At 39.5% G+C, this 13,834-nt stretch overlaps 1 protein-coding gene across 3 annotated transcripts in view; it reads left to right on the top strand.

Annotated features, from left to right (window-relative positions):
- e2f8 (E2F transcription factor 8) overlaps nt 1-13,621 on the top strand; it is a 31,369-nt gene extending 17,748 nt beyond the window's left edge. The window contains exons 1-13 of one of the 3 annotated variants that reach the window (XM_030726499.1): nt 6,316-6,626; nt 7,852-8,088; nt 8,175-8,328; nt 8,571-8,885; nt 9,119-9,280; nt 9,798-9,935; nt 10,030-10,236; nt 10,341-10,422; nt 10,958-11,462; nt 11,558-11,818; nt 11,937-12,066; nt 12,215-12,561; nt 12,879-13,621. In XM_030726499.1, coding sequence (XP_030582359.1) covers nt 7,918-8,088; nt 8,175-8,328; nt 8,571-8,885; nt 9,119-9,280; nt 9,798-9,935; nt 10,030-10,236; nt 10,341-10,422; nt 10,958-11,462; nt 11,558-11,818; nt 11,937-12,066; nt 12,215-12,561; nt 12,879-13,043 — 2,637 coding nt within the window. In that variant the 5' untranslated portion in view covers nt 6,316-6,626; nt 7,852-7,917 and the 3' untranslated portion in view covers nt 13,044-13,621. Of the gene's footprint in view, nt 1-6,315; nt 6,627-7,827; nt 8,089-8,174; nt 8,329-8,570; nt 8,886-9,118; nt 9,281-9,797; nt 9,936-10,029; nt 10,237-10,340; nt 10,423-10,957; nt 11,463-11,557; nt 11,819-11,936; nt 12,067-12,214; nt 12,562-12,878 lie in introns of those variants that run through there. The other 2 variants (XM_030726498.1, XM_030726497.1) reach the window with 2 other exon arrangements.
- Nucleotides 13,622-13,834: the final 213 nt, after the last annotated feature.

The following is a 13,834-nucleotide window of genomic DNA, read 5'->3' as shown; positions in this document are numbered from 1 at the left end:
TCCTCACTGGTATGTTGTCCTGTATAGTCAGAGGAAACTTCTTGTCCTGTACTACTCTTTACTTCATTTTTTTTCTCACTGACTCTGTTTGTAATGGAGCCCTTAACATTGCCCTCGTCACTGATTTCTCTACCTACCGAGGAACATATCCGAAATGAAATGTTATTAGGTTCAGATTTTTGTTTTACACACATACGTACAGTAAAACACAAGTATACAGAGCCCCTAAAGGAACAGTGAAGAAAAAAGAGGGACATTGAAGGATAACATCTAAAATACATTTTTCGTGCGCACTAGATATTTTATCGTGCACATCACATACTATCTGGTACTTAGCTGATCTCGTGCGCATGAGATACTATCTGGTGTGCACGAGAAATTTTTTTTTTATTATTATTATTTTTATTCTTCAGTGTCCCTTTAGGGGCTAGTAAAATCAAAATACAAGCTAATAAAATGTAACATTACCTGCATTAAGCACCTTTGTCCGAATTCCTTGTCGATCTGCAGACCATATGACCTTCAGCCACTTTAAATAACTTTTCTCATTTGTTTTAAACAGAGCAATAACAAGAGATAACCACTGTTCATGAGTTACAACTTCCTCACTAAAACCCAAAGAAATACAACACTGAGTAATGGCATGTACACCCCCAGCTTTTTGCCAAAGATTTATGTTTTTAAGACTCTGTCCTTTTCTAAAACGACCCATTATTAGTAACAGTGGAAAAATGCTTTGCCAAACTTCCACGCTTTTCTCTGTCCTTGGAAATAAATCATCATTGTTGTGATGGTTTGAGTTAGAGCCACCTAGTGTTAAGTATTTGTACTACATGTCACTTCAAATTACTGTAGTTTTTGTCTATCATCATGGCAGTAATGTGAATTTTTAAAACTTTATTAAGAGACTGTGTTAGAATAATTTGACAGTATTATGTCACTGGGTCACATGACCTGGAAGCTATTGAAGAAAAATCTCAATTTTTGGCTATAAAAAATCCTAAAAAATGTAAAAAGGCTTAAAATGAAAAGAAAATGAGTGTGCCTTATCTGTCTAATGTAGCAGAACAATTTCACACAGATTTCGAGTCAGTGGGTCACATGACCTGGAAGCTATTGAAGAAAAATCTCAATTTTTCACATAAAAAATTGCTAAAAAATATAAAAATGCTTAAAATGGAAAGAAAATGAGTGTGCCTTATCTGTCTAATGTAGCAGAATAATTACACACAGATTTTGAGTCAGTGGGTCACATGACCTGGAAGCTATTGAAGAAAAATCTCAATTTTTGGCTATAAAAAATCCTAAAAAATATAAAAATGCTTAAAATGGAAAGAAAATGAGTGTGCCTCATTTGTCTAATGTAGCAGAATAATTTCACACAGATTTTGAGTCAGTGGGTCACATGACCTGGAAGCTATTGAAGAAAAATCTCAATTTTTGGCTATAAAAAATCCTAAAAAAAATAAAAAGGCTTAAAATGGAAAGAAAATGAGTGTGCCTCATCTGTCTGGTGTAGCAGAACAATTTCACACAGATTTCGAGTCAGTGGGTCACATGACCTGGAAGCTATTGAAGAAAAATCTCAATTTTTCACATAAAAAAATTGCTAAAAAATATAAAAAGGCTTAAAATGGAAAGAAAATGAGTGTGCCTCATCTGTCTAATGTAGGAGAACAATTTCACACAGATTTTGAGTCAGTGGGTCACATGACCTGGAAGCTATTGAAGAAAAATCTCAATTTTTCACATAAAAAATTGCTAAAAAATATAAAAAGGCTTAAAATGAAAAGAAAATGAGTGTGCCTCATCTGTCTAGTGTAGGAGAACAATTTCACACAGATTTTGAGTCAGTAGGTCACATGACCTGGAAGCTATTGAAGAAAAATCTCAATTTTTCACATAAAAAATTGCTAAAAAATATAAAAAGGCTTAAAATGGAAAGAAAATGAGTGTGCCTTATCTGTCTAATGTAGCAGAACAATTTCACACAGATTTTGAGTCAGTGGGTCACATGACCTGGAAGCTATTGAAGAAAAATCTCAATTTTTGGCTATAAAAAAATCCTAAAAAATATAAAAATGCTTAAAATGGAAAGAAAATGAGTGTGCCTCATTTGTCTAATGTAGCAGAAAAATTACACACAGATTTTGAGTCAGTGGGTCACATGACCTGGAAGCTATTGAAGAAAAATCTCAATTTTTGGCTATAAAAAATCCTAAAAAATGTAAAAAGGCTTAAAATGAAAAGAAAATGAGTGTGCCTCATCTGTCTAGTGTAGGAGAACAATTTCACACAGATTTTGAGTCAGTGGGTCACATGACCTGGAAGCTATTGAAGAAAAATCTCAATTTTTCACATAGAAAAATCCTAAAAAAAATATAAAAAGGCTTAAAATGGAAAGAAAATGAGTGTGCCTCATCTGTCTGGTATAGCAGAACAATTTCACACAGATTTCGAGTCAGTGGGTCACATGACCTGGAAGCTATTGAAGAAAAATCTCAATTTTTCACATAAAAAATTGCTAAAAAATTTAAAAAGGCTTAAAATGGAAAGAAAATGAGTGTGCCTCATCTGTCTAATGTAGGAGAACAATTTCACACAGATTTCGAGTCAGTGGGTCACATGACCTGGAAGCTATTGAAGAAAAATCTCAATTTTTCATATAAAAAATTGCTAAAAAATATAAAAAGGCTTAAAATGTAAAGAAAATGAGTGTGCCTCATCTGTCTATTGTAGGAGAACAATTTCACACAGATTTTGAGTCAGTGGGTCACATGACCTGGAAGCTATTGAAGAAAAATCTCAATTTTTCACATAAAAAATTGCTAAAAAATATAAAAAGGCTTAAAATGGAAAGAAAATGAGTGTGCCTCATCTGTCTAGTGTAGGAGAACAATTTCACACAGATTTTGAGTCAGTGGGTCACATGACCTGGAAGCTATTGAAGAAAAATCTCAATTTTTCACATAGAAAAATCCTAAAAAAAATAAAAAGGCTTAAAATGGAAAGAAAATGAGTGTGCCTCATCTGTCTAGTGTAGTAGAACAATTTCACACAGATTTTGAGTCAGTGGGTCACATGACCTGGAAGCTATTGAAGAAAAATCTCAATTTTTGGCTATAAAAAATCCTAAAAAAATAAAAAGGCTTAAAATGGAAAGAAAATGAGTGTGCCTCATCTGTCTGGTGTAGCAGAACAATTTCACACAGATTTCGAGTCAGTGGGTCACATGACCTGGAAGCTATTGAAGAAAAATCTCAATTTTTCACATAAAAAATTGCTAAAAAATATAAAAAGGCTTAAAATGGAAAGAAAATGAGTGTGCCTCATCTGTCTAATGTAGGAGAACAATTTCACACAGATTTCGAGTCAGTGGGTCACATGACCTGGAAGCTATTGAAGAAAAATCTCAATTTTTCACATAAAAAATTGCTAAAAAATATAAAAAGGCTTAAAATGGAAAGAAAATGAGTGTGCCTCATTTGTCTAATGTAGGAGAAAAATTTCACACAGATTTTGAGTCAGTGGGTCACATGACCTGGAAGCTATTGAAGAAAAATCTCAATTTTTCACATAAAAAATTGCTAAAAATATAAAAAGGCTTAAAATGGAAAGAAAATGAGTGTGCCTTATCTGTCTAGTGTAGGAGAACAATTTCACACAGATTTTGAGTCAGTGGGTCACATGACCTGGAAGCTATTGAAGAAAAATCTCAATTTTTCACATAGAAAAATCCTAAAAAAAATAAAAAGGCTTAAAATGGAAAGAAAATGAGTGTGCCTCATCTGTCTAGTGTAGTAGAACAATTTCACACAGATTTTGAGTCAGTGGGTCACATGACCTGGAAGCTATTGAAGAAAAATCTCAATTTTTGGCTATAAAAAATCCTAAAAAAATAAAAAGGCTTAAAATGGAAAGAAAATGAGTGTGCCTCATCTGTCTGGTGTAGCAGAACAATTTCACACAGATTTCGAGTCAGTGGGTCACATGACCTGGAAGCTATTGAAGAAAAATCTCAATTTTTCACATAAAAAATTGCTAAAAAATATAAAAAGGCTTAAAATGGAAAGAAAATGAGTGTGCCTCATCTGTCTAATGTAGGAGAACAATTTCACACAGATTTCGAGTCAGTGGGTCACATGACCTGGAAGCTATTGAAGAAAAATCTCAATTTTTCACATAAAAAATTGCTAAAAAATATAAAAAGGCTTAAAATTGAAAGAAAATGAGTGTGCCTCATTTGTCTAATGTAGGAGAATAATTTCACACAGATTTTGAGTCAGTGGGTCACATGACCTGGAAGCTATTGAAGAAAAATCTCAATTTTTCACATAAAAAATTGCTAAAAAATATAAAAAGGCTTAAAATGGAAAGAAAATGAGTGTGCCTCATTTGTCTAATGTAGGAGAACAATTTCACACAGATTTTGAGTCAGTGGGTCACATGACCTGGAAGCTATTGAAGAAAAATCTCAATTTTTCACATAAAAAATTGCTAAAAAATATAAAAAGGCTTAAAATGAAAAGAAAATGAGTGTGCCTCATCTGTCTAGTGTAGGAGAACAATTTCACACAGATTTTGAGTCAGTAGGTCACATGACCTGGAAGCTATTGAAGAAAAATCTCAATTTTTCACATAAAAAATTGCTAAAAAATATAAAAAGGCTTAAAATGGAAAGAAAATGAGTGTGCCTCATCTGTCTAGTGTAGTAGAACAATTTCACACAGATTTTGAGTCAGTGGGTCACAAGATAAGGAATTTATTTATTTTTGTTTCTCAAGAGTGTTTGGATCGGAAATTTATTGATGGTCCCTAAGTGAACCTCCGCGGGTGAGAGGAGGGAGCGGGAGAGAGCGGCTGGCCGAAATCTGAGTCCCTGAATCGGATCAACTGTGAGCTAGATGCCGCTAACTCCACGGAGCTTGAATATCCAATATCCAACTTGAAACTAACTTCACCGCGGTCTATAACCGCGACATTAATTTTATGGGTTTGTGTATTTAATCCCTTTGTACCCGATAAGCCCCGGTGATGGAGGATACGCCAGTACGATTGTCTCTTATATGTTAATATTCCTCCGTTTAGGCTCAGATCGCTTGATGACTGACGGCGCACTGACCGGAAACGCAAACTTCTCCCTGACGTGTTAAAAAGTAACGAGTCTGTTTTGAAAATGTAAGAAGTAGAAAGTACCGATACTTGTGTAAAAATGTAGGGAGTAAAAGTAAAAAGTACTCAGAAAAATAAATACTCAAGTAAAGTACAGATACCTAAAAAATCTACTTAAGTACAGTAACGAAGTATTAGTACTTCGTTACTTCCCACCTCTGCTTATTACAAAAGTAGCGGTGGGCAGCTGCATTTAGGGACCAAAAGTTCATCATTCAATATTAGCCGCCGCAGCCATGAAAATAGAGGCACTGTTTACTAGGCCGTCGCTACATGTCATATTTTCAGGTATTTAACTGGACTTGATTTTAGCAATACGGAAGCAAAAGACATGGGCTGGAAGTGTTAGTGGGGTTCAGCTGCAAAGCACGAGTGCTGCTCCTGCTCCTCAGAAATATGAAGATCATTCAGATATGATTTATGCATGTTTGTGTGTTCCTAATTACAGCAGAGCCCTGTAAAAGTTGCAGCCCATAGCAGCCTCAAAGGAAATTTGGCATCAGACTTCCATATATAAAAAATCTGTCAAATCAGATTTTTTTTTTTTGCAATAATGTTAGCAAAACTGAATGAAGTCGTGAAATATTACCTTCCTACTAGAGAAAATGTCCAAGCTATAAGCTCTCCTGAATAGGAACTTGTGACAGCACTCTCTATTCTGCTTATCTTTTTCTCTGTTTTCAGGCAGAAAACAATAGAAGAGAACATTCTAACATCTCGACTTATCAGAAAGTGCCTGTAATGCCATTTGTGGGATTTCATTTGGACAGCCCATTGGGAAGCATGGCAAAGCCTCTGCCCTGTTTTACAGATGGCTGCAAACACTCACTGTTGTGCCCTGATGATTTTAACCAAAAACTTACAATCTGGATTCATCACTCCATCAGACCAGTTGCGCCTGGTTTTCAACCTTGTGTAATCTGGCATTCCTCAAACTTTTTTTTTTTTTAATAATTCATGTGTCAGTGTGAAGTAGTTTAAAAACAACCCCCCCAAAAAAATACCGTCCTCTGAGATTGAACGGGTGCGAGGACTGAACTAAGTGAAATTTTATTTGTATTTTATCTTCCCTTTAAAACAAAACCCCCTGTCGCAAAGGTGAAAGGTTACGTGACGCTACAGTGTCTGACGCGGGCCCGCCTTTCTCCCCGCGAGTGTGACGTGAGCGCACATACTCGTGCTGGGCGGGACAAATGTTGCGGTCACCCCCTTAACTGGGCAAACTTTTCGCAACTTTAGTAAAGTTGACCAAGAGGCCAGTACGTGGTGGCAGGGGAAGAGAGAAATCCGAGGCGCGCGTATTTTGTAGCAACTTTGTATGATTTTGACATTTATTTCGCCTCTGCGTACGTGGAAAAGCGAAGTCCCATAATAAAAGCCTGACTCGGACCCGGCAACGCGCTACCGCGACGATGGCAGGTTTTCCCTGAGACACCCTGGTTTCGTGGATTTAGGTGAGTCCGTTTATGCAGTTCTGTGATATTTGATTTGGGAGTTTGGTTTAAAACAAACAGGATGTGGACGGTTGGCTTCACTGAAAATACCGTTGGTGTCGGCGGATTTCCAATGTCGCGTTATATGTAAACTTATTGATTTCCTGATCATTTAGCCTAAACTGAAGTCCTTATCGTTTCTTAAAGTTGGGGGGATATGTGAAATGTTTCTGGGTTATCCGGTTTCACTGTTTCTCACCGGACTGTGGGCGCTCGCAACTGGCTACATGACACCCACCATTAACAGCAGGGCGTTTTGCGCCTTGAAACCGGCTCCTCGTTAAAATACAGCAACGCTTCTCTTTATGAAGGTGGGAAAGACTTAGTGTTTGCCACAAACCTTATGAGAGTTTAAAGCGAGCCGCCGCTGTTACCTTCGGCACGTTCCGCGCCAAGGATTTCAAAAAACTGTTTACCTGCGCGGGACGCTCTTCACTTCCTCTGCGCTGCCTCGCGCCGCACTCCCATTGGCTGCTTCAGATAAAAAAGGGCGGTACCGCCGCGGCCGTTGGGCCCTGCGATTCGACGGCACGCACGTCAGTTACCGCCAATATTTATCATGTTAGGATTAGTGTTAAAATAATTTTTGATACATTTTAAAAGTGAGGAAGGTCAGGGTGTAATCTAAACTGACAATCAGAATATTATTAAAGTCACCGTTTTTGCTCTGTTTTAAAAAATATTGGTGCCCGACAAATTAAAAAGCAGTAAGGTTGTCTCTAAAAAATATATATACAGATGAGATCATGTTTAGTTGGCAAAATAAATGAGCAAGGTTTATTAATATAATAACGAAAAAATCTGCCTGGCAGGTTTTACGTTTTTATGTGGATACGTGAGTGAATTGCTTTTTTATGTATTAATTTTTCTTAAAATATTTGATTGTTTTGACCCATACCGTTTACATATTAATGTCTAGCTAACTACAGTTCATATAATGCTTAATAAACTCTTATGCTAAGGTGATCACTGTCAAGTACAGCACTTGAATATCAAAGAGTGACCCAGAAATCTCTTGCAAAGGTCAATAAGTACAAAGGAATCTAAACATGTTTGGACAAAACTTATTTACCTTTTTTTTTTTTTTTTGTTACATATCAAAGTTAATTCCCACTCAAGAAGGGATATCAGTCATGGATCTGTTTTCTCCTTTTCTCACCAGGATGTTGGTTTTGTTGTACCCCAGGTTCTGGTAAAAACGCCAAAGACATTAACTGGTACGTGTGCGGTCTCAGTGGACAACCAGCTCACCATGGGTCCCCTCACCACGCCTAAAAAAAGAAGGGAAGTTGGTTCTGTTGATCCCTGGACACCGACCTCCAACCTCAAAATGCTCATCAGTGCTGCTAGTCCTGAGATCAGAAACCGAGAAAAGAAGCTGTGTATGGACAATGATGGGCGGGATGGTCTTGAATCCTCACAGGTACAAATGAAATTATAGTAGTGATGTGACAGGCAGCTTTTGATATGTCAGCATGGTAGAAAAGCTTTTCTGTTGTTTTTCTGTAGGAGCCTGAAAATGGAGAAGAGTCTGAGAGAATGATAAGCAGAAAAGAGAAGAGTCTGGGATTGCTGTGTCACAAGTTCCTTGCGCGTTATCCAGATTACCCAAACCCAGCGCTCAACAATGACATTTGCCTGGATGATGTGGCCACTGAGCTCAGTATGTCCATTAAGCAAATACTGTATGTCAGATGCTTAGACTGCAGCTAACGGTTACTTGACTTGTTTTGTTTAACAATAACTGTCATCATGAATAATATCTGAGTTCATCTGTTCAGCTTTGGACAAAATTACATGCACAATGATTGTAATTAGGACTGGTTTATTTACTTTTTCCCCTTCGATCAGTTACTTAGACCAGATGTGATAAGACATACTTTATTTTTCCTTCTACGTGCGCAGATGTGGAACGCCGACGCATCTATGACATCATGAATGTGCTGGAGAGTCTTCACATGGTGAGCCGCTCGGCAAAGAACCGCTACACCTGGCACGGTCGGACCAAACTGGCTCAGACTCTGGCCATTCTGAAGCAGGTGGGCGAGGAGCATCGTTACAGCCAGCAGATGCAGCAGATCCGCCAGCGCCTCGTGGACAAGGAGTTTGACTTTGACGTGGAGGAGAAGGAGAACGAGGCAGTGGTGTACTTGGAGAATGGGGAACAGGGACAGAAAGAGCTCTTCTTTGTGGAGCTTCCAGGAGTGGAGTTCAAAGCAGGTGGAGAAGCTTTTATTATGTATAATTAGTTTTCATCAAATTGCTTCTAAACTTCACGAGATGATGCACCAACTTTTATGAAACAATACCACATGAATGTCCATGAAATTGATGTCAAAACGATGCTACACAAAAGTACTTCACAAAATTAAATAACATTTCAAACACAAAACTTTTGATGTATATTAAAGTGTTTATTTTCTCCACCTCCCTCTGCCAAATGTCCTGTCCAGCCTCTGTTAACAGCAGGAAAGACAAATCTCTGCGTGTGATGAGCCAAAAGTTTGTCATGCTCTTTCTGGTGTCTAATCCTCGTGTGGTCAGTCTGGACGTGGCTGCTAAGATTCTGATTGGAGAGGACCAGGCTGCAGATCAAGACAAGAACAAGTTTAAGAGTGAGTACAGAGTCTCTGTGAAACAGTATAGTGCGAATAAACACTGTGTTATGGCATATATATGAGCAGTGGCCGTGGCTCACGCGATAGAGCAGGTCGTGTAATAATTGGAAGGTCAGTGGTTCGATCCCTGACTGCTCCACTCTGCATGCCAAAGTATCCTTGGGTAAGACGCTGATCCCTGAGTTGCTCCCAATGCATTCACCAGAGTGCGGGTGTGTGTGTGTGTGTGTGTGAGAATGTTAGATAGAAAGTACTTATATATAAATGTGTATGAGTGGCTGAATGTGACATGTTGTATAAAGCAGTTTGAGTGCTCATCTAGAGTAGAAAAGTGTTGTATAACAATCAGTTCATTTACCACTAATTCCATGACTTCTATGGAGTTGGTTTTTTTTTTTGTTTTTTTTAATGGGAAAAAAAATAATAAAGATTTAAATCTTTATTATGTGTAGTGTGTGTGTTTTGTGTCTTCACTTGCAGTAGATATTAATGCTTTTCACCCGCATGTTTGCAGCCAAAGTGCGGCGGCTATATGATATAGCTAATGTGCTGCGAAGCCTGAAGCTTATTGAGAAAGTTCACGTGACGGAAGAGAGGGGGAGGAAGCCGGCGTTTGAATGGGTCGGTCCTGAGGAATTCCCACAAGTCAAAGGTATCGCCAGAGCCTACTGGAAATTTAGCTCATAGTTATGGGGGATTTTAGTCAACAGCAGTAATAATTTTTAAGCACCCAACTCTCTTTTCAGACTTGGAGAGCACCTCGTTCGAATGCCCATCAAAGAAGATAAGCGTGCTTGAACCGCGTGCGTCCGTGGACAACTGTGCCAAAAATCTCTTCTCGTCGCCCGCGACCAAACGCAGCTTCACTCGGCACCCTTCCCTCATAAAGCTCGCCAAGAGCATTCAAGAAGATCGACGGAAGATCAACTCCGCCCCCAGCAGTCCTGTAAAGAGTAAGCAGAGAAAACATTTCTTCAGAAAAAAAAAAGCTACATCTCTGGCACGTTATTGTGAATGATGTGACAAGACTTCATATATTTTCCTCTTCTATCTTCAGGTGATTCCTCCAACAGTGACTTCCCAAACAAAATGGCCCAGCTTGCTGCTATTTGTAAGATTGAACTCGACCAGGAGTCATCGTAAGTTTGCTTCCATTTGGAATGTCGTTCACCCTAAACCGCTTATGTTTCTTTAAATGAAATCTAGTGCATTTCTATTATTGGAGTTCATAAGGATTGCAAAGGCACCGCTGACTGAAGTACAGTTGAAATTAGCAGTTGAAATTAGCATCCTGTTACGGTGTTATGTGACTGATCACCAAAGTTAATCAAATAATGAGTAGTTAGTGTTCAACTTTATATATATATATATATATATATATATATATATATATATATATATAATAATATAATTAGTTGAACACTAACTTTGTTTTTTTTTTTTTGTTTTTTTTAAGGCCACTGTAATTCTCTAATTTTAAGCTTCATATTTTCATTCAGAAATTCTACTAAAGTAGCTTTGTACATTTCACCTTATTTAGCTTTTGACCCACAGAGCCTGCTTGAACACACTGACCTCATTATCTGAAACTTCTGTCATGTTTAATGGGAGGCTCCACTGTTTAAAAAAAGTGTACGAAGTTCTCTTTAAATGGTCGTTCTGCTTCTGTTCCAGGACTGGAGATGAAGGCCTAAAGCCTGCTGCTGCTGAGGCAAACACAGGTTATGTGTTACAGCTACCCACTTCTACCCCAGGGGAATCGTTTCAGACACCATTGCAAACTCCAACTCAGGAGCCTGGAGTCAACACTACTGCTAACCTGACCCCACACACCCTGCTGGCATCACATCCCACAGGGTCCGTCGCCTACATCCCTGCACAGTGTTCGCCCCTGATCCCTGTCCTGTTACCTCAGCATCAAGGAAGTGGGCCCTATGCTGTGTATTTGAACCCTTCTCTCAGGTCAAACCCTCTGGTCAGGCCACAACCAACTAGTCTGGCAGTGCGCTCTATGACCTTTGAAGATAAGACTGGGCAGAGCCCAAATGGCCAGTCTGCAGCTAAGAGCGGCGTAACCTCCAGGGAGTCTGTCAGTCCCTCGGGGGTCAAACGGCTGCGTTCAGACTCAGTGTCCGAACATAGCCCCTCTAAAGCTAAGAGGTCTGACCCCAGCTTTAAGGTAAGAAAATCTAAATGTGGCATTTATGTCATAATCTGGTAACTCACAGGAAAATTCTTGACAAACACTTAACCCTGTCTTTGTTTATCTCCTAGGACACCTCTCCAAAGCTCTGTGAGATCCTGCAGGCCCGTCTAAAGGCTCGTCGTGAGCTCACCAGTCGGCCCTCGCCACGCGCCCTCCACCTGGACCCGGAGTTTGTCAATACTCCCGGTGTAGCTGTAGCCAATCAGACACTAGAGCAGAGCTTGGAACTCTTACTGGACAGAGAAGACAAGATAACAAACTCTGACAACGAGGCAGGATTAACACCAATCAGAGCCGTATCCCTCACACCTGGCCAACTTCACACTGAGGTAAAAGCACTAGAAGCTGCTTACTTACTGGACTTCAAACATCAGAGGATAATCAGTTAGCAGGTGTTCATTTGTTGATTTAACTGCAGTTTTCTTTTGTACTACTCTGCATATCCAGACTTTAGTTCCCGCTGGATACTTGATCCCAATCTCCCAGCAGTCCCTCATCAGCTACAAGGACATTCAAAGTTCAGGAGCAGAAAGCAACAAGGCCTCACCTCCCAACATCTACCAAACACCAACTGCAGGTAAATATGTTAGTAAGTGTGCTGTTTTAGATCTCTGGCTGTACATAGATTTTACAATTAAACATCACTTTTCCAGCTGCCAGTGAGTGGAGTACAGTTAAGATTGCGCACATGACATCAAAACACGACGCTTTTACTTTGTCAACAGGCTCCAGACCTGCCCCAGCCCAGGAGATTACACCAACCAACGTCCGTCTTCACAGACCCGCTAATGTAGCCTCTCCGTACACCAGCCAGCAGGCCCATCGCCTTCACAGCCCCAGCCCCGCCATCTTAAACTTCACCATGCAGAACCTCGGTCTGATCTCCTGCTCCAGCCCAGGAAACGCATTTGCTACCCCTCAGACTCCGGAGCATGCCAACACCCTGCCCAGTCCGCTGCCGAGCCCTCTGACTCTGCAGCAGAGGGGCATGCTGTTCATCAAACCTCTATCCCCTGTGCCTGTTCAGCAGGCTGTATCCCCATATCCAGTGGCCATGATCAGTGTACAACAGGTAAAAATGAACAGCGTAACTAGTTAGTAAGTTCTGACTGATTTAACAATTTAAGACCAATTCTTCTGATAAAACTGAGGTGCTAGTATTTAGTGTATATATATCCAGTATAGGGAAAATGTAATGGAGTGTTCTTTGCACCTCTGTCAACTGCTTATTTGTACAAACTGGTGTCAGCAATCCAGACCTGTGAGGTCATTGAGTACCTTAGTCTAATAGGGTCGTTGATTCTGCAGTGAAAAGATGCCTCTGATTTTCTTTTTCCCGGTAATTTGGTTGAACAACCATAGTCCAACTAATCACCGTCTGTTTTCCAGCCCCTGATGGCCACCCCTAAAGGGAGTGGAGTCCCCCAGCACAGCTTCTTTCACACACCAGTCCCCCTCTCACCTCTGGCTACTGTAGTAACCACAGCTGGACACTCGTCCACTAAAACTGTGCACATCCCTCAGAGAAAGCTGGACGTTACCGAGGACTCCTGAGGACTCTGAAGGAAGCCCTCTCATCTCAGAGTGCATAATGTGTGTATGGGTGTTATGTTGTGGGTGGATGGGTGTCTTATTTTTTATGTTTTTATTTTTTTTATTATTTTTTTTTCCCCCCTTTTTAGCCTGTTTTAGCATTTTTACAGTATTCGTTACCTCTGAGAATTTCACAGCAGCCTCACTGTCTTCATTCTTATCACAGCCAGCTCTATAAATAACTGCCATGCAGACTCTGGCTGTGCCTCAGTGAGTGCACGGAAATTAGATTTTAAAAACAGGTTTACCTGATATTCATGAACACTATTGTCATGCTCATTGTGCACTTGGTGCGATCTCTTTTCCAGGAGCAGAATGGCAACTATCTACGGAGAGTATGTTGAGATGATGAGATCACTTTTGCACATACAGCATGCACATGTTAACTGTTACCCCTTGAATGGAGTTAAGAATCTGTGAATATTTGTGATACTTTCTAAGAAAAAATACATTTTGAATTTTATTTATAAGAAAATCACATGTTTCTGATGTCCTGCTAAATGTAAAACGCTTAATAAATTTTCATATGTATTTTGTAAGAACGTTGCACCCTTTCCTCCTTTATAAGTACTGCATTTGTGATTAATTACATGGTAATCTAGAAAATGCCAGAACATTGTCAAAAAGGCTCTAACAAATCTCCAGATTGCATATTTATTGACGTTTAATCATCTCATTTTTCATTGTGGTTCCAGGATAAATCCGAATGGCTTAAAAAGTGTCACTAGCAGGACTGTATTTCTGATTCTACC

Source organism: Archocentrus centrarchus, chromosome 3, assembly GCF_007364275.1.
Source record: "Archocentrus centrarchus isolate MPI-CPG fArcCen1 chromosome 3, fArcCen1, whole genome shotgun sequence".
Taxonomy (NCBI): Eukaryota; Metazoa; Chordata; class Actinopteri; order Cichliformes; family Cichlidae; genus Archocentrus; species Archocentrus centrarchus.
This window is presented reverse-complemented; position numbering and strand designations above follow the sequence as displayed.